The sequence below is a fragment of the Tachypleus tridentatus genome, chromosome 4 (genome assembly GCF_004210375.1).
Source record: "Tachypleus tridentatus isolate NWPU-2018 chromosome 4, ASM421037v1, whole genome shotgun sequence".
In the NCBI taxonomy this organism is placed as follows: domain Eukaryota; kingdom Metazoa; phylum Arthropoda; class Merostomata; order Xiphosura; family Limulidae; genus Tachypleus; species Tachypleus tridentatus.
In genome coordinates, this window is record NC_134828.1 from 87,321,190 (window position 1) to 87,342,830 (window position 21,641).

Genomic DNA, 21,641 nt, shown 5'->3' on the forward strand with positions numbered 1-21,641 from the left:
ACTAATTAATTTTCTGACTGAAATGCATTTCACATAACTTTGTATCTTCAGTTCTTCACTTGAACTCGCTTGGTTGCCGATATTCACATGTTGATCACTGAGGTCTGGCATTTCAACAAGCTTTGCAAGCAGCACTGTAAGTTAATAATTTATTCACCTAAGGTAATGAGAAAAATGCCAAAAGGTCGAGTAACATAATGTCAACATTATTAGGAAAGTCTAGACAACATTGTAATTGCAGACACAGTGTAAGATTTATACAGAGTTAACAAACATTTTTCACAACTAACTTTTAAAACAATCAATCTTCCATACTGCTGTAATAAAAACTAAACAATCATTAAATATTAAGTCACAAAATAAACTAAATAATAACAATTACTCTAAAAGGTCTTGTATATTTAACGAAAATTGGCCATAGCAAACTTCGTAATGAAGATATTAAGGATACTAATTCTATTTTATTTCATGAGGATCTTTTACATTGGATATTTGAATAATCAAATATGTGTCAAAATGGAAGCCACATGGATAGTTGAATATTTGTAATATCAGGCTGACTTATTGATCATGTGAAAAGAATATAATCATTTGTAGTTTTAATTTATGTTTTGTAGGTTTGCTCTAACATGCTGTATGGCCCTCCTGCTCTGTTAGCTCAACAAAGAAATTCTGTAATTACACAGGCCTGTTAATTTAAACTTCATAGAAGTTATTTTGGTTCTAATAACATATTTTCCATAATTCAGCTACACAAATTTTGAAAGTAATATTTTTTTTTTATATATCACCTAAAGATTTTTTTATAAATCAGGAAGAAAAAACTTAAATCAAATTATTATTTCATTTACAACATTGGACATTTTTATTATTATGTTTGTTAAAAAAATACAAACTGAAGAAAAGGGAAGAACATTGATGTCAAACAAATAGGCATCCTCATTTATCTTGATTTTTTAATGAACTCTAAGTCGTTTAGTCTCAAAATTGTGTGTTGTGGTTTTTCTGGAGCATATTGTTTCAATGACTAGCAGTAATCAGCCATTATCTTGATTTTTTAATGAACTCTAAGTCGTTTAGTCTCAAAATTGTGTGTTGTGGTTTTTCTGGAGCATATTGTTTCAATGACTAGCAGTAATCAGCCATTATGCTCGTGTTCACCTTCCCCGATACTTCCTATCCATTTCCTTAAAACAATCTCTATCATCATTTTTATTGACATCAAATTCAGAATTAGTTACAAATGTATCAAGAGTCTTCAGTGAAGTAGGTGCAGGTACATCAGGTTCATGAGCTAAAGATTGTATAGCAGATTCAAGGTTAAGATAATAAATTTCCTTTTTATTTCGAGTGTTGTGACCCTGCATGTTATATGAGAAATAAAAAAAACAATCATCTTTGTGGTTTCAAGGCTCATGCTAGAGCATTTGAATTCCAAAAGGCAAAACCTTTTCTAATGTTTAGTCCATTATCTTAGTTCTTTGACACAAACTGTGCAACCTTTGTGCAGAGCTCATGATTTGTCTTGGTCCCCAAGTTTTATTCCAAGATACAAATCCTGTAATGTTTTGCCCTTGTTCCTTTACAACAGATTTACCCCAAATATAACAGAATGTGTTTGGTTCACTTACACAACCTCATGTTGCCAAAACAATAAATAAATAGTATTGAATATAAAAAGAATAATGTGAAAGTGCACACACAAACAAATAATATCAAATTACATGCCATGTGGCCTATTAACTGTTTATATACTAGAAGTGTATTTTTCATGGGTTTTAGAATGATTAATAAGACTCTCATGTTGCAATTGGTCTAGAGAAATCTGTTGTCAACATTTTAACCATTACAGAATGAGATTGATTTCATTGAAAGTGGTTCACTTATGTAAAAGTACATATGATGTTTTGTGAAAAATCTGTATATGATGGAGAAAAATGGGTATAATGTTTGGATTCAGCACACGGGGAATTACTGTGGAACATGTAAAAATTTGAAGACAATAAAACCACTGCAGACCTGTGTTATAGACACACAGGTACAGCAGTTAGACAGATAGATGTATAGTGGGATATGTGTATAAGATGTTAAAATGTCATGAAATATCTGAATTTGAGGGAGGAGAAACTACAACACAACATAATGTTTTAGAACAACAATTGACCTGTTGGTCCATCTTAGCTATCCCATCCTCAAAACTAAACTTAAACTATGGGCCACTGGAGTTGTGGAAAAATTAATATATGAAATAGTCACAGTAGTTTGTTTTACTTTTTGTTGTGTGTGCTCATGAGAGATTATTCAGTGATATCAAGAACTTGATTGGGTAACATTTAAAAATGCTGTTGGAGGTTGGTAAGTTGTGCATTGTTAAGAATATGAAATGCCAGAAATAATCTATAAAATAAGACCATATTTATTATTCTGTGCCTAGTGTGGTTTCATCATTTGTTAAGACTCTTAATCATTTTCCATGTGAATGTGGGTATGTTGAAAGGTTTCAGATAGGTAAATCATACATTCTCCACAAGAATGTCCAGCACTCTTCTGTTAGTGCAATTAATAAAACAATTGAACCATGACTAGGTTGTGACAACTGTGAAGAATTGTAGTGGGTATTTTCATCAACACCTAGGAGCTATTTGATAATGATTTTCCAGCAGTAAAATATTCCATTCTTTTCCATATAACATTCATAGGCTTTGAAAGTAGCAAAACTAGTGTTGTAAAATGGTTCTTCCTGAACAGATTTTTAGACTATCTGGAAAGGTTGATTTAAAAAGATTAACCATAATCTTACATTTAGTGACAACTGGATCAGATTTTTAAAATAAAAATGGAGAAAAGCATATTTGCAGAGTGGCTAGAGTTATACAGGCCAATAGCAGCACTACATCATATTGGAAACCCTGGGACTCTTTTCCTTACTTCTGTGACTTCATATTTAGATACTTTTAATTAACATGACAGTATATATGTGTGTGTGTATACATAAGTTAATCATTATACGGTAAATCCTTTGAACTTCTATTACATACATAATCCAGAATATCATTTACCTCTGTAAAGCAGCTTTGTAGTACTAAATTTTATATTGCCAGACTTGTGATGTCACCATATTTGAAAATATCTCAAAGGCTGCTTTAATATTTTTTAATCCATTTTAAATAAACAAAATATATATACACAACACTAATTATTGGATATTACATACATCAATGCCAACTTAATACACATATATTAGCTAAAGAAAATACAAACTCAAATTCCTTTAAATTAAGTAGCAAGGCAAAAAACAACTGTGTAGCAAGTAAAAATTACTAACACTAAAACAAATTTTCAAGCCACATATCTTATTAATTGTCTTTCTAAATGGATTGTGATATTAACAACCATGATTTTTATAATGCCTTGGATACCTTCTGCAAACACAAATAGCAAAAAAAAGGTTACCTTTGGTTATGAAAGTTACTTAGTTTCAGTTATAAATTGAAAAACTTTTATTACATATAACTACAGTTTCAGGTGCTGGAACAATGGTGTGATGTGCTTTAACAGAACTAATCCTCTATTGTACAGAACAGTATATTAAGTAGATCTATTACTTTAAACAAAATTAGACTAAAAGTGGTCACAGTAAGATGTTTTAATGCTGTTATTTATGGAAATAAAGAGAATTTTAGTTCATTAAATTAGCATTTAGTGACAAGTATATGCACTATTTAATAAATGTATTAGGTTGTATATGAATTATAGGGAAATAATTTTTGTGTTTGAAAGTCACTAACATCAAAATGTATCTTTGTTGAAATATATTTGTAAAGTATAGATATACATGTAGGCTTGTTTAAGAATAACATTCATTCCTCGCTATATGAGCCTGGTAAATTTTTGTATGAGCTTAACTAGACAGAAGAAAGTTTTAAATATATATATATATATATATATAGCTTAGATTTCATTAAGGTTTTGGTTAATGAATGTCTGCAGAATGGCTTTAATTATGTTTTGTAATATAGTTTGTTTTTATTGTCCTATCTTTCAGGTAAAAGCTACTTCTGGAAGTAGAATGATTGGTAGCTGTCCTGTTAGACCTTTCAACACAGAATCACAGGCCATTAACTATTCACCATATATTAGTGGGCATGGACCTCTTTCACATACAGAATATGCTACCTATACTTATAATAACCCAGGAAATGAAACTCAAAATTACCTTTCATATGATGCAGGTAGGTTATCTCTGTGTCACCAAAGAATTTCACAGAGATTTTTCAGTTGTAGAAGTATTATATATTATTTCTTCTTATAAAATATTTTTTAAAATAATTTGGTATGAATGTTAGAAGCGTATAGTTAAATGTATGATTATATTCTCAAATGTTTGATGTTTTTTTAACTTTCTTTTTGTATAAACTCTTCCATAACAATAGTTTGTTCAGTAGGACCAAAATAGTAACATTGTTTTTAAATAATAGCTTTATGTCATTGAATTCTTGACTCTCATATGCAAATTTGAAGTACAAGCATACCTTATTTGATGCATGCAAGTGCTCCAACATACACTTAATATCTGCTAAAATATAATAAAAGCACAGCAGCTACAAAATCCAGCATTTATAGTAGCACAAGTTTTAAAGCAGATTTGTGATGCATCGTTACTGGGTTTCTTGAACCATATTTTACAGACAAGGTTTAAACAAAAGTAGTCAGATTTACATAGTATTTCCTGAAAGATATAATAGTAAGATGGTTAAAATAATCACTCTTAATATAATAATCCAGTACCTATGAAATTGTTTGAATATTGTGATTATTATATGTGCCAGAGAAAATAAAAGTATGGTTTAATTTTATTGTAAATTCAATTTCTCCCAAGAAAACATATTGTAAAATATGTGGTAGTTACATTCCAAAATTGGTGGATATTCCACTCAGATGAGTGTCATAACAATCTTATGTTGCATAAGTGTATGCAAATGGGACAGAGTTATAAGAAGCTAGGTTGGGAATGGGAAGTTTTCTATTCCAGGAGATATATAGAGTTAGTTCAGTGTCATCACAGTTTGTGCTGTCTGGCTCTTTTGAGTTTGCTTTTTATGTTACAAAGAGTGAGGCAAGAAATTATTATTATCCTTTGTGAGTGTCAGCACAGAGAGTGATGTGGATTCACTGAAGAATTGAAATTTCAGTGTGGATGCTGAAGTCCTGATAGAATAAGAGCATTATATCCTGGGTGCAGTATTCTTTGCAAAGGATAGAGTGCAAGAGGTTTTTACAGAGTTTTCCTCTTTTTTTTTGTATGATTGTTATATTATTGGAAGCATAAGATTCATAAGGTTTTTCCAGCTTAGAAATTGTGAAAATTAAATGATTTTTTGGTCTCCAAAACATGGATGTGCCTTGAAGTGGGGAAGGTGTGTAACTGTAAAATAATTCTTATTGCAAGAGAAAGCTAAACTAACATTATTAAGCAGTCTTGGATACTGATTAGGGAATTATGTGTATTTTATTTTGTGTTAATTGAAAAGGTGTTTTGATGACAGTGGAAGGATCATGTCCATTGCAATGTTTAATTTACTACAATACTTTGCTTTAAATTAGGTATTTTAAATTTGTATTTTTTTTTCTTGATCTAATTCTTTTTATTTTTCCATGATATGTTTGAAGAAAAGGTTTGCTTATTAGTTCTGTTGATCAAAAACCAACAGGATTTGGACCATATGACAGAACTCCTCCAGGGCTTGCAAGGGGCCATGAAACACACCTTCCATCAAGTGGACAAGGACTTCCAGATTATGGCTATCAGGGCTACCCTACACACCCTCCTTATCCTTCATCAGGGCTATCAGAGTCACATCCTGTGCATTGTGCTGTGCCCCAGGGTCATCACCTAATTCAGTCAGAATACAGTCATAGACCCTCAGGATATGATGAATTTGGTGGATCTACACTAGCTCCACCTAGGGGAGGATACCAAGACAATTATGGTAAGAGTCTTACAGCTCTATGCACAGGAGAAATACTTGGTACCTCTTTTATAATGCATTACTAGTAAAAACTGCTCTGTGCATTAATTAAATGTAAACAAAAAAATAGTTTTTAACAAAAACTTTAGAAAAGTATGTGCCTATGTTCGATGCATTACTTTATTGGCAGTAGGTACTAGAGAGGCAGTCAAAAATGCATTAGTCCAGCTACTGAAGTCAGATACCTATGAGTGTTTCATTAATGCTGAAAAATGTAGTAATAGATATGGCTAGCACACATAAGATAGTCAAAATAATTGTACAGTTTACATTAATTTATTATAATTTTTATTATTATGGATGTAAAATGTTCAGTGTTTTTAAAGTATTAAGTATAAATTTCAATGTACATGTCATATTAACTACCAGGATTGCATAAGTTAGTATTTGAAATTCGAATTTGGAAGACGACAATCTCTGTTTGAAAGTCCTACAGAATCGGGAAAACTGCCTTAATCACTGAAAAAAAGTGGTAATTTTAATTACCACTTCTAATGATGGAAAGTTTAAACAATGAATAAAGTTTATGATTATCTGGTTTGTTCTTTTAGCTCAGTGAATAATGGCTATTGTTGATTAAGAAAGTATTTTGAGTTTGGTAAGAAGAAAAAAAGATACATTTTGAAAAACCTGTGATAAAAATGGTTATATTTACATCAGTAATTTGGGTCTTATTTCATTGTGCTCTTTCTAGCTATGAATATATATATTTTGTCATTCTGCATTTTAGAAAGTTTGTAAGATCAGCTTAGGTCACAGTTTTGCTGGTTTTTAATTTTTGCAAACTCTTTACACATTTTGTAGCTTAGGTCATCAAAATACTGTGCATATATACTACCTGATACCAAAGGATAAAGTTAAAAGTTATTCAAAATGGGAATGAAATATCATTGCTTATTTATAACTGTTTTCTAATTTACGTATAGTGTTTGTATTTTTAAATGAAAAATGGTTGAAATTTAACTTACTAGTGTCTGAGGACATCTTTCCAGGTCCCTATGTGTACTCAGAAAACCCAGGTTACAACTCTTGTGAAACTGCACCTCCACCTCAAGGATACTTGGACAGAAGGCCTAGCTATGATGACAGACTCCCTTCACAAGATATTGCTACCCAACTTCCACGTTTTTATTCTCCAGAATCAAGAACTGTTTTCCAAGAAAGTGGAGGTAAAGGTCTTCCACCTGCACCACAACATCCACCATGTCAACCTCCAGTAGATTTTAAACCTGAAGGTATATTGTAATGTTTTAGAAAAATAAAATTTTAATGCAAAATCAGTTTTAATAATGAACATTTCTTTGTCATAACAATAATATTTTATTCTCATTGCTGTAGCATAGACACAATATTTCAGCTGTGAAGTTTTAGTGTTTGAGTGATAAATTTAATATAATTAATAGAATGTATGAATTGTGTAATTTGATTTCTCTTCAAATTTTTACTGTATTTTGTAAATAGATGTACGATGGAGAGATCCAGATCTTCATGAAGTTATAGAATTTTTGGGTCATCCAAACAGTGTGATAAGAACAAATGCTGCAGGTTATCTTCAGCATCTGTGTTATAATGATGATCATATGAAGCAGAAAACAAGGTAGGTAATGACCACAGCTGATATAAATATGTCCCTTAAATCTATAAAAACATTAAATTAGACAAGATTTGTAAGTACAAGCCCAAAATAACTGGAAGCCATATTACTGTAAGGAACAAATGGGTCACCTTAAGTATCATTTAATAGCATATTACCTACTTTTTCATTAGTTAGGAATTTCATTTTTATATACAATAAATTACAATTGTTTGTATATTTTTTAAAAGGAACAGGTGTAGTATACTGTGAAATATTGTTTATTAGAGACATTATGAGAAACCATGAAACATTTCTTTATAGTTTCAGTCATGCCACTTTTCATTGCTATATAGCTAAGCACCAACTGCTGAAGAATGCATGATCACTTAAAAATTCATACGTTACTAAGTAATGTGAGTAAGTTTCTGCATATGGTTTAACATTTATAACTAAAATAGAAATATAACTATGCACTGATGAACCAGACTGTCTGTATTTCCTTTTATACTTTTTACTTAGTTCAGTGAGACTCATTTGAATGGAAACATGACTATAATTCTAATTTTTATGTTATCTCAAAGGGCCTTAGGTGGCATACCACCATTGATAGAATTGCTCAACCAGGACATCCCTGAAATCCAGCGAAATGCCTGTGGTACTCTTCGAAATCTCTCTTATGGTAGACAGAATGATGAAAACAAGGTAAGATGAGATTTTGCATCAAAGATTAAGAACTTGATGTAAATATTTAAAAAGTTATTTATAAATAAATTTCACTTTTTTTCATTTCTGGTTGGATTTTTAATTAATTATCGTTTTTTAATGATAATCTTGCTGAAAATATTATGTTGATTTTTAATTCAGTTTTAATCTATATTTTTTTTCTTTATAAAGTTACTTATTACATAAAGTATTTTCTGAAGTTCATTATTTAAATAGTATTTAGCTGAAAGATTATCAATCCTCTAATTATAACACTTTAGCCATTAACAGGTCAAAGTGCACATCATGAATTTTTAGAAAGTTACATTCAGAATTTAGTTAAACTACTTTGTTATTATTGCATACAAATAAACTTGGCATCAAAACATATATAATATTGAAGAATGGTTTTTTTAACTATGTTTTAAAATCCTTAATTTTAAAAGGAAATGTCCAAAAACTACTCAACCTACTTAGTATGAGAATTGTGATATTTGCTATGTATATCTTCCCTCTTTGCTAACTTATTTATCCTCCTCTAAGTATGGAATTTAGTGTAAATTACTCATTATAATGTAAATAATACTAAGACAAAGCATAATTTTTATAGCTCTCAATTCTAGTTGTTTATAGAGCCATAAACTATAAAATCAGATCCATTTCCCATCCCCACCTGTCACATGCTTTCTTTTACAAATTGCTAGTAGTTCCCCCTGGCGTTTTGTACAATATTATTTGTAACCAATAGGAAGCCAGAGTTTTAATCTATTAAATGGCATATTATTTTACCTTGTTTTTTTGTATGGAAAATTGTCTTTTTACAGGTTCAGTTTCAAGTTTGTTCTTGCAGGAATCACATCAGCAAGCTTAGCTAAAGTTTTAAACACTTTTATAATGTAGTCAAAAAGCCAGAAAAATTATGATTGTTGTAGGACATTTTTTTTGCTTTTAACATGTCATTATTCTGTGTTGTTAGGGGAATTATTTAATTAAATAAAAATTATTTTGTGTGGTCATATCCTTAGTATAAAAGGTAGGTTTAAATTTCATTGACATTTGGCACTTAAAAAAAAGACTAAGGTGAATAATATATTTGTTTCTTGTTGTGTATTTATTATTATAAAAATAACTAAAATGTAAACATTAGAAACTTACTAGATTAGATAAATTAGATTAGGTAAGAAAGAGAAAAAAAAAAAAATTCTTCATGAGGTATGATCAGTAGCAGTGTGTATGTTAAATACTTCAATATGGTAATTACATGTTTTTTGAGTGATTTACAATTTCTGTGGTAGGATGATTAGTGAGACACATTTCAAAAGGCACTAAAACAAAATTTATGTAGAAATAGATGTATATTATTATGAGCTTTAAACTATGTAGGATAAATGGCTGTGGATTTCTGTTACAATATGTCATCATTCAATAAAGAAAAAAAGGATAATTTATTTTGTATTTGTTTTTGGTGAATATATGGCCAGTCAAATTAACCAAATGGGTATAGTGTTAGTTAGGATAGAAGAAATAACAGGTAAATTTTTTAAAAATGTTTGACATATATATTTGGGAGGATTTAGAGATTATGCAAGTGAAATTTGATAATTTTCAGATGAAGAAAAGTGTTTTTAATCTTAACATGAAAATTAATTGCACTTGAAGCAGTCAAATCTTTTGTAAACAGTTACATAAACAAATCTGAGATAAACTGTTGCTTCTAAAAGAAACCAAATTTAACAATTGAGTGTCATAAATTATTGAAATCGTAGCACTTGCATTAAAGAACTGAAACAGTCACATTTAGCTAACAATAGTATAAAATTTCAAAGAGAACTACTGGCAAGTTGAAAAGAGAGGATGTAACAGATAGGTGTAGCAAGTGAGTCTGATTTTCTAATTTATGACTTCATTAACAAATGAGATTGAAGGCTATAAAAATTACACTTTGCTTTTGTATTATATATGTTGTAAAGAGTAATTTATGTTAAATCCCTTACATTAGAGAGGTATGGAAAAGGAATTAGAGAAGGGTTTGTTTATGTGTATTTTTCTTATAGTAGAACCACATTGGGCTATCTGCTGAGCTGACTGAGGGGAAAGGTTTGTTTGTTTAAATGTAAACACAAATCTACACAATGCACTATCTGTGCTCTGCCCACAACTGATATTGAAATACAGTTTCTAGTGGTGTGAATCTGCAGGCATACTACTATGCCACTGTGAGCCATTAGAGAAGGGAGAAGACTTAGAAAACAACTATCACAATTCTCATACTAGGGGAGACTGAAGATTTTTCTAAATATTTCCATATGAAATTAAGAACTTTAAATTTATATTACAATTTTATTGATTACCATTGTTATGATGCTAAGTTTATTTGCAATATTGCAAATTAATGATTTTTGTCTTTGTAACAAAATAAAAATGCCATTTAAAACAGCTTAATTAGTTGCTAATTTAGATGTTTTAAAAATGTGGGGCTTTTCATAAATACAAATACCATGAGGATTCTTGTTTTTTTGTCATTTTTGTAACTAAAATGCTAGTTTCCATATTTCATGAATTAGAATTTACACTGAAATGAAACACAATTGTTTGAAATTTTGTTTTTGATATACATGTATATGAATACTGTATATTATTACTGTATGCAGTGTTTACAGTATTGAAAAAGTATGATAAAATGCTAGTAAATTGTATAAATAAAAGATGGTAAAATCGCTAGTTTTTGACAGATATATTAATCAAGGACAAAGAAAGATGCATATATATATATATATGAAGATTGTTTACTTTATTAAGGAATTTGATTTTTGTTGAAACTAAAAACAGTAATATTTATCTTTCAGAGGGCTATAAAGAATGCGGGAGGGATTCCAGCATTAATAAGGTTACTTCAGAAGACACCACATAATGAAATCAAAGAGTTAGTAACAGGAATCTTATGGAACTTATCACCTTTAGAGGTATAAGATGTAAATATACTTACATTTTCTGTAAACTGATTTTTTTAACCTCACTTTCTTCACTGTGTTTTTTCAGCTGTAAGCTAAAGCATATTTTACACTTAAATTCACTGTTTTATTTAAAATTGCCTGTATGTGTTTCATCAGTAACTTTACTAGTTCATATACAAACCTTGTCTAATTTAGAAAGTTGATTTTTTTTAGTTCTGAGATACTTTTTGGTTTAATGTTCATATTTGTTACTTACATCATTTTGTATTTTTGTTAGTGTTGAGGTTTACCACAAAATCCACTTGTGTTGAAATTGCTAATGCTCACAGGTTGTTAACAATGTTTTACATACGTGCTTCATACTAGAATGTCAGTTAAGTAGAGCATATTGGCAGGTAAAGCTATTCCTTTTTCTGTCTAGAAAAAGATAAAAATATACTTTTAAATTACTTCAGGAAATGTTTAAGTTGCACTGCTACTTTAAAATAAAAGCAGATGGTATAATTCCAGTGGTTGCTTAAAAATACATTAGTTAGATACATTATGAAATGAAAAATATAGAGTACATGTTACAACCAAACTATTATCCATGTTTTTTGTTATTAATATTGAAAAATTCACATCTTGCTTGATCTAATGTGCCATTACTAATTAAACCTCTTAAAAAACTATAGGACAGTTGTTTTTTTGTCATGTACAGAATACTGAAACAATTTATACAGGACATTTTATTACAAGTATATTAAGAACAAGTAATTGTTGTTAACTTTATAAGTCCACATTAATATCTGTAATTTTCAGTAACAAATGGTTGCACATACAACATATGAAACCATTTAATTTTATTAAAGAGAATTAATATATGCATATATCATATACTTCTGTCTTCACTCTTTAGAATCTTAGTTATCTTAGATATTAATGATAGTTTATCAGACATTGTCATTTGTTTTCAATATCTAGGATCTCAAGCGCTCTATAATTGATGATGGTTTGTCAGTTATAGTCAATCATATAATTATTCCACACTCTGGATGGAACTGCCATGCAGACCCAGACGGGCAGTCAAGAGTTCAGGAAATCTGGTGGTCCACTGTGTTTCGGAATGCTAGTGGAATCCTGAGGTAATTTCAGATTATGCTCATACAGAATTAATGTCATATCTGGCAGTTAACTAGCTTGAATTAATTAGTATTTTGTGACAAGAAAGAAATATTTAAAATAACTTTACACTTGAATCATGTAAACCCACTATTGACTAATATTACATGACATTTTTGGTACTAGATGAATCTTAATGTAAGGCTAGAAATGTAAATATAAATAACAATTCCCTTTTAATTTATTGATATGTTTAATGGTAAATAAGTTCTAACATAATATAATGTTTTGGAACAACATGGGACCTGTTGGTCCATCTTGGCTCTTCCATTTTAAAACTAAATTAAAATAATTAATAAAACATCTTAAAGCCAGCCCTTATCATTCATATACTTATCAATCTTTTCCTTTAATTCACTTAAATTTAGTGCTTTTACAACATCAAAAGGCAATCCATTTCAAGGGCTAACACATTGTTAGAAAAATGAAACTGTGTTAGCTGAAGACTACTCTTACCCTGCAAAATTTATATTTTTATCCCCTAGTTTTATTGTTCTCACTGTTAAGTGTGTAAAAATATAAGGCTTTAACACTATCAGTTCCCTTAATAGTATTAAATACCTCAGTCATATCCCCTCTAACTTATTTTTTCAAAAGAAGACAATTTGAAATATTTCAACCTCTCTTCATTTGACAACAGCTCCCTTTCAGACATCATTTGAGTAACCTTTTTGAATAATTCAATGTCTTATGTAAGATAAGGAGCCAAGGCTAAACACAATATTTGAAATATGGCCTAACCAGTGACCTGTACAATGAAATTATAACCTCTTTAGACTTGTATTCAGTATTTCTGTAGATACAACCTAAAATCAAATTTGCCTTACCACTAACAACAGCACATGATTTGAATAGCTTAAGAGACTGATCAACTGCTACATCAAGTTCTCTTCCTGTAATAACACTGTTAAGGTAATTCTCATCTAAATTGTACTTATAATTCAAATTGTGATGACCCACATGCATTATATTGGATTTAATTTGTTATAAATAAACACTCATCTGTCATTTATTTGTCCAACTCACTAAATGATCTAAATCCTTTTGTAAAGTAGCAGCATCCTCTTCACAGCTAGCAACACTCATGACCTTGATATCATCTGCAAATTTAAGTAATTTATTGACTATTTGTTCATTTGTACCATTGATGTAAATAAAAAAGAGCAAAGGTTCTAAGACTGAGCCCTGAAGTACCCTACCTGTGACTTAAGTCAAGTTTGACTGAACTTCATTTGTAACAACCCACCTTTCTTCCAGCCACCCAATTTTCTGTGTAATTTGCTAACATACTTCCCACACCTATAGATAGATATATTTTTTACAAGTCTTTTATTTGGCACCTTGTCAGATGCTTTCTGAAAATCCAGATACACCAAATCTACACCCTTACCTCATCTACATAAGAAGTAACCTTTTCAAAGAATGTCAATAGATTTGTAAGCCAAGATTTATAAACTGAACATTGCTTATTATATATTTTTTTTCTCCTGGTAGGGAGATATGGTGTAGATGTAAACTAAATGCACATTACCACTAGATATTGTTATTATTTAAAATTTGCTTTTGATCGTATAAAAATCAAAGTATTTTTACACTATGACCATAAATCATAAGTCATAAATAGTATAAAATTGATTTTGGATAAATTAATCATTTAAGAATCAACTGGTGATAGAAAAAGAGACAAGGCTTTGTAAAACTATTTAACAAAATGTGGTTTTTCTTCCCATTATCTGAAGGCATTAATAAGATCATAGAAGAACATTCTTATCTTTGATAGATTGTTTAGGCAGGGTATTCATGATGAAATTTTGTAGAATGGATGGCAACTGCATGTTGTGTAGACACAAGTGTAGAGGACAATGTTTCTAAAGTCCTCTGTTTTCTGAAACTGAATGGCAGAAGACTTTCGAAATGTCATCCTCTACACTTGTGTCTCCACAACAGACAGTTGCTGTCCATTCTACAAAGTTTCATTATTCTTACCTATTTCATGGATAGTTAGAAATACTACAGAAGATGTTTACAAATCTATTTTATAGTCATTATCTTATTTACAGGGTGAAGAATCATGTAAACTTTGTCGTAAGTCCAGTTTGCATTTCATGGTGGAAACCATCTATAAGATCTATTTTACTATATTACAGCTTTTATTTACAAATACTGTTAGAGTATTGTTACAATAACTTGGAATGATTGAAAAGAAATGTTTGCTAAAGATCACCTTTATAAGTTTCATGATGCAATTTTTAGTTTGAATCACAATTCAATATATATATATAATGTGTTTAAAATTTCAGATGTCAGTATGTTTCATAATATATGTGTGTGTGTTTGTTCAAATGTTTGACATTTGTGTTTTTTTCTGATAGAAATATCAGTTCTGCTGGTGAATATTCCAGGAGAAAGTTGAGAGAATGTGAAGGTCTTGTAGAAGCAATGCTCTTTCTTGTTAAATCTGCCATTGGAAAGAATGATATAGACAACAAAAGTGTGGAAAACTGTGTCTGTGTGTTAAGAAATTTGTCATTTCGCTGTCAAGAGGTTGAAGATCCAGAATATGATAAGTGGATTTTACAGCATTGTCATTCACGTACTGGGTCCATGAAAGGTGGGAACCTAGCTGAGGAAGTGTTAGTCAAATTTACCGAATTGTTTTTCAACTTTTGTTGTAGATTAATAAAAGGCAAAATCTTAGTTTAGTAATATTACTCAAATTTAGATTATCATGAATAATCTAATTCACAATGTTTTTAGACAAATAAAGAAATATGAAGTAGTGAAAATATATTGATCATCAGTGATGTAAAACCCACCTGTGGAGAAAAATATATATATAAAAACCACTTATTTGGGTTGAGAAAATTTTTTACATAGAGGAGCGAACAACGTTTCGACCTTCAGTCATTGTGAACCTGACGATGACTGAAGAAGGTTGAAACTTTGTTTTCTCCTCCACATAAAAAATTTTTTCAACCAAATTGAGCCATTTTTACATATATATTGATCATCATTACAGACATTTAAATAGCTATTTATTTGCAATTGTGAACTTATGAAGGGATTTGAGTCAAAATGTTGAGCATCTGTAAATTAATTATATGAAAATCCATGAAAGAAACAATAAATTCCTAATGAAGATAGAAATTATTTATTTTTTTAATCTATCTGTTATAAGTTAATCTGTGTTAAGAAGAAAACACATTTACTTATAATTTTATTTTATATCAGTTGTAGTTATCTAAAATGGTCCTGTTATTGTTTAGGATCACTTTTACAAACTAAGAGAATTATACCAGCTGTCAGTAATTACTGCTGATAGTAATATTATTAAGTATAAAATTAATTATTATTTGGATCTTATATGATGAAAACTTGAAAATTACAAAGTTGCATACCAAGAAATTGATTAAATGAAAATTACATACACAGAATGTTTCTTAAGCAATTGTTTAACTGACTTGTTAGTAGGGGACAGCTTAAGCTGCTTTGGCACAACAAAGAAGAAAAAAGGCAATGAAAGTTCAGAAAAACAAAGAAAAGATGCTCCACTCTCATCAACTTCAAGACAAAGGACTGGTACAATCCAAGGGATGGAGTTGCTATGGCAGCCTGAAGTTGTGCAAACATATTTAGCTTTGCTCTCAGAGTGCTCAAACCCTGAAACACTGGAGGCAGCAGCAGGATCTATTCAAAATCTTGCTGCCTGTTACTGGCAGGTTAGTTTTTAGCATTCGCCTAACTTCTTGCTACCAGTTGTATCTTTACAGAAACTATACAGGAAGACCATGACTTTATGTATTAAATGAATGAATGGCTTAGTCTGTCAGATGCATAATACAGAATACAGCATTATTACAGTCACAGAAAAATAAATAAACCAGTTTTGCACTATTTTATAGACACTGACGTCTTTTAAAGTAACCTTTCAAAGTGTTTGTCTTCCTGATTTACACAGGGTGGCATCCTTTCCTGTTTTTTATCAAGCCTTCAGGAAAAAAAATTTTCTTTTATAACAAGTTTATGATCCATTTAACCAACTAGTAAACACAGCCATGAAAGATACTAACAAATGAATAGGAAGTAAACAATTAGGTGAACTGAAAAATCTTGCAGTTAACTTACTTATGCTATTTTTGAATGATTTTTGAGTAGGTGGTAAAAGTGAATGTTCTGATTTTTTTGTTTTTAAATGATAAGTATAATTAATAAAGATTTTGTTTATATTAGATACTTTTTTCTTCTCTTATTTGACCTTTATTCTGGTTAGAGTTGAGGTTGGCTGCTTGGGTATTCTGTAGGTCAAGAATTTTTACACCCTGGTGGCTAGCCCTCTCAGAGACTATAAACAGTTAGTACATTTGGTGACTGGGATTTAAGCATATGACTCTCATGTTGCGAGTCAAACTTCCCAACAACTAGGCATGCTTATGTTAGATACTATGTTTGTAATACTCTAAAGAATCATGAAATAAAGCTTTTCCAAAATTATGTTTTAGAAGTGTATTTTATGATAATTACTAGATATGATTGGAGATTGAAGCAAATTTATATCATTGAGGCTTAACTTTATAAGTGATCAGAGTGAATGACCCTTGAATTTCAATATTTTTTAAGCCTAGTTTAGATATCCGTGCTGCAGTAAGGAAAGAGAAGGGTCTCCCAGTGCTGGTAGAACTGCTCAGAATGGATGTTGACAGAGTTGTATGTGCAGTGGCTACTGCTTTAAGGAACCTCTCCATGGACCAGAGAAACAAAGAACTCATTGGTAGGACTTGTGAATATGTTTAAGTAAGACTCAAATGAAGTAATTAACTTTTTATTGTAAAAATTAGTTGAACAAATCTTTTTTTCATTTTGATATGTTCACATGAATTAGGAATATTAGAGGATTGTGTCATGTGAACGTGTATGTACTCTTCTGATTAATTCTGAAAGGATGATAGACAGAAGTTGACATATGTATCAACCAAGTTTATATTACTTTAAATATTGCAGTTTTATGTTACTCATTTTATCATTACCATTGTTTGTTCCTTCATTTAAAAAAATCTAATATTTTATTAGAAGAAATGCATTCTCTGATATTTGGGTGTTTTTATATATTTTTTATGTGATAAATTTAACTCTCATAATTAAATGTGAAATCTTACTATAAATCTGTTTCTCTATAAAATTGATGTTAGTAATTTCCATTTACTAAGTATTAAGATATTTCAGTTGTTAAAAAGTGCAAAAACTGTGCAAAGTTTGTTTAGGCTCTTTAAACTTACATACATGTTTTATAACTTCACCTTTGTTTATGAGATTGTATGGAACTTATGTGTATGTATGTGTCATTTAACAACAAAATTGCTATTTTATATAATTATTCTCTGCTTGTTTAAATTTGCAAAAATTGAACCTGAGAACTTTTATCAGGAATATTTTCAACAAAATTTGATGGTTTTTTCTTTCATTTCATTTTATTGTCTTACAGAACTGTGTAGAGGTTTCATAAAACTTTTAAAGTTGTATATGATCAGCCAACTCTCAAATGGTGTGTTTTTTATTGAAAATTAATTATGAAACTAGATAGGTTATATATTTTTTATAACCACAGCTATCAAATTATAATAAAAATATTGTGATTGTTTTGTGTATAGGGAAGTACGCTATGCGAGACTTGGTACAGAAGCTTCCCAGTAGTGATCCTCTGCAGGAAGGAGGAGGCTCCTCAGATGATACTCTAGCAGCTGTTCTAGCTACATTGAATGAAGTCATTATTAAGAACAGTGACTTTGCTAGATCTTTGCTTGAAGCTGGTGGAGTGGATAGGTTAACATATATAACCAAACAGAAAGGCAGATTTTCACCACGAGTGGTAAAGTTTACAGCACAGGTTGGTTAGTAATCTAATAACTAGCTACACACACACACACACATAGGCACTTACATATATACACACTCACACACACACATATATATACACACACACACACAAGAACTTATATGTATTAAAAATTATAGGAGTTTGTGACAGTACACAAGGTTCATGCTCCTTTAATTATTATAAATAGCAGTTTAATTTAGAGCTTCACATTAACACTGCCCTGATAGCATGGGATAAATAAGAAATCCATTTTGAATAGTTTTTGACAGAAAACTAATCTGATTGGAATAAAGGATTAATATTGTGTATATTTTTCACCTTTTATGATGTTACTTTCAAGTTGAAATGATGTTACTAATTTTCACAATAAATATCTGCTTAATTGTTCTTTTCCACATAATTTCACAGCCAATCAGATGTTTACTTTCTTTTTATGTGAGCCAACATTGGTACACTACTCATTTTGTTGTTCTGAGCACTGTAATCATAGTATTATACAAATCCAGTGTCATTGAATATGTATGTCCAAAAATTAAGATCTGGAGGCATTTTGATTGAAACATCAAAACCAAAACATTCCAAACTCATCTAGAAGTCCAAGACTGCTAGAGATTTGTCTATTCAGGCTATTCACTATACTACCCTGAATACATCTCAAGGAGTTATTACTGAGAGGGATCTTCTTAACATCCACAATTCAGAGGTTCTCGTTGGTTTCTCCAGTCAAGGAGTTTCAGCAGTGTGACATGTCTCCATTTGCAAAGATAGAGTACTTCGGCCTACCTGCCTTTTCATTTTGACATTCACTTCCCCACATCTCCGTAGATCTGTGTAGGTGGGTTACTTGCATTGTAAGGTTTGGTGCTATAGTCCTAACCCTCTCCAGTGTTTCCAATGTCAGGAGTTTGGCCACTCTAAGACCTTTTATCGTGACTGTTTGTGCTGTGCCCATTGTGGTTACAAAGATCATGAAGCAAACCTATGTGGCCAGGAAACTCACTGTATCAACTGTGATGGCTTCCAACCTTCCTCAAGTGGACCGAAGAAAACGTGTCTTATCCAGAGGCATAAAAACTTTTGTCTTCCACACAAACAAGGACATATGCTATTGCCCTCCACTTTTACCACTTCAGTGAGTGTGCAAACTGACCTTTCCATGCTTCTGAAGAGTCTTTTTCCTCTTATCTTCAGAGTTTGTTGCTCTCTGTGAGAAAATGGAGTTAACACATCCATGTTAACTACTGTCTTTGTCCCTAACCCTGTTTCTGGTGGCTTTCTGAGATGCAAAACTGTTATACAATTGCACCCATAGTCTCTAGACTTACCATCTTCTGAAAGAGATCTGCCCATTTTATCTTGCAGAATTCATGGTGGTCTACAGACCTCTGTTTTCTAAAGAGAAGTGACATGGTTGCAAACCAAAGGGCTGTCTACCCTCATCTCGTGGTAAATAAAAATGGCCACACTGATACAGTGGAACTGTTGAGGCTTATGTTCCAACTTTGATGACATTAAGGTCCTGATTAATTTATCCTGTCCAGTCTTCTCTCTTTACAGGAAATGTTCCTTCATCCTGCTGATGCTGCCACTCTTCTGCAGTTTTCCCTCTATAGAAAAGACAGGTATGTGATAGTCAAACCCATGATGATGTGGCTTTGCTGGTCATTCAGTATGTGCCCTCCATATCTGTGCTGTTAGTCACTCCACTTGAGGCTGTGGCAATTCATCTCTCTTTGGAATGTACCATTGCTATTTGTTTTAGTTTTCTGTTTCAAGAAGAGACTTATATTTCATCAGACCTAGATTTTCTTTCAGATCAGTTGCCATCTCCCATTCTTTTCTTAGGTAATTTTAATGAGCATAACCCCTCTGAGGCAGTGCCAAAATTGATGGAAGAGGTTGTTCTGTGGAGCGTATGCTCTCACATCATAATTTATCTTTTTTCACTGATTGTTCATTTACTTACTTTCATGCATCCAGTATTTTACTGCTTTAGATCTATCTATTTGCTCATCCTCACTCTATTCTCATTTTTCTTGGAGTGTGGCTTCATAATTTTCTCATCATCTTGCAGGAAACTGGTCGTGGTCAATGCCACTTGACCTGCATGTGATGGTAGAAGTGGTACCAGTCTGACTATTCCTCTTTCACCAGTCTATCAGAACTTGCTCATTCTGTTTTTCTGACCTTGACAAGTTTTCCACAGTATCCTTATCCATGGTGGAGTCTGGCTCAAAAATTAGCCTGGGAGACCTTCAGACAGTATCCCTCTCTTTCTAATCACATTGTTTGTCAGAAGGAATCTTGGATTAAGTTCACTACCAACATCTCTAGTTCCACTAGCTTCAAAGTTGTGTGGGACAAGATTCAAAGGTCATTGGGTTGCACACCCCAAACCCCTTTCAATCTTGTTCTCCGATGGTCAGGAAGTTGATGATGTCCTCAACATTGCTAATACTCTTGAGAAAAGTTTTTCTTATCTTCCCAGCTGTTTTGCCTCCACCACAGCCTTCTTGACTATCAAGACTCAAGCTGAGAGATCACCACTTTTCTTTTGGGAGGTGGATCTCTCCATTTACAATTGCCCATTTACCATGGAACTGCAGATTGCTCTTCATTGGCCCAGCAGTACAACAGTTGGACCAGACTATAAACATTATGAGATGCTGTGCAATTTATCTCCTGCTTTTCTATCTATCCTTCTGGTTGCTTTCAGTGGATGTGGCAAGAGGATGTCTTTCCCAATGTTTGGCACTTGGCTATTATATTACTCTTTTCTAAGCCTGGGAAGGATCCCAAGATTCCAACAAACTGTCAGCCTATTGTTTTGATGAGCTCTCTGGGCAAAGCATTTGAGAAGGTGGTCAGTGCTTGTTTAATTCCAAGAAACAAACAAGACAAGACTTTAGAGTCCTTTAGGGCTGTATCTTGAGTGTCACACTTTTCAGTATTAAGATTGATGCCATTGCTCATCAACTTCCTCTGACTGTTGCAAATAGTCTGTGTGTCAACAACTTCCTCATTTTGTATCGGTTGTTAAACATGAGGTTTATCATGCTGCAGCTTCAAACTACCATAAATTATCTCATGCATTGGACAGTCATGCATGGTTTTTCTTTGAAAACCATTTGCATGCACTTTTGCCATCAGTAGAGTTTGCATCCTGATCTCAACTTTTGGCTTGGTGATGATGTTCATCCTGGGGTGCCAGAAACGAAGTTTTTGGGACTTGTTTTTGATTATGTACTAACTTTTATTTCACACGTGAGCAGCTTCTAGACCCCATTTACTTTCAGGGGCTCTGGTTCTGCCTTGGGACATTCCATAATTCACTAGTCTATAGTTTG

General features: G+C 31.6%; 1 protein-coding gene across 50 annotated transcripts in view; it reads left to right on the forward strand.

The window, feature by feature from the left end:
- LOC143249631 (catenin delta-2-like) overlaps positions 1–21,641 on the forward strand; it is a 136,749-nt gene that overhangs the window by 105,162 nt on the left and 9,946 nt on the right. For 26 of the 50 annotated variants that reach the window (XM_076499851.1, XM_076499817.1, XM_076499830.1 and 23 more), the window contains 11 exons: positions 4,046–4,232; positions 5,712–5,990; positions 7,001–7,264; positions 7,491–7,626; positions 8,187–8,307; positions 11,154–11,270; positions 12,225–12,385; positions 14,795–15,033; positions 15,891–16,141; positions 17,040–17,190; positions 18,068–18,303. In XM_076499851.1, the coding sequence (XP_076355966.1) occupies positions 4,046–4,232; positions 5,712–5,990; positions 7,001–7,264; positions 7,491–7,626; positions 8,187–8,307; positions 11,154–11,270; positions 12,225–12,385; positions 14,795–15,033; positions 15,891–16,141; positions 17,040–17,190; positions 18,068–18,303 (2,142 nt within the window). Of the gene's footprint in view, positions 1–4,045; positions 4,233–5,711; positions 5,991–7,000; positions 7,265–7,490; positions 7,627–8,186; positions 8,308–11,153; positions 11,271–12,224; positions 12,386–14,794; positions 15,034–15,890; positions 16,142–17,039; positions 17,191–18,067; positions 18,308–21,641 lie in introns of all 50 variants that reach the window. The other 24 variants (XM_076499861.1, XM_076499858.1, XM_076499828.1 and 21 more) reach the window with 6 other exon arrangements.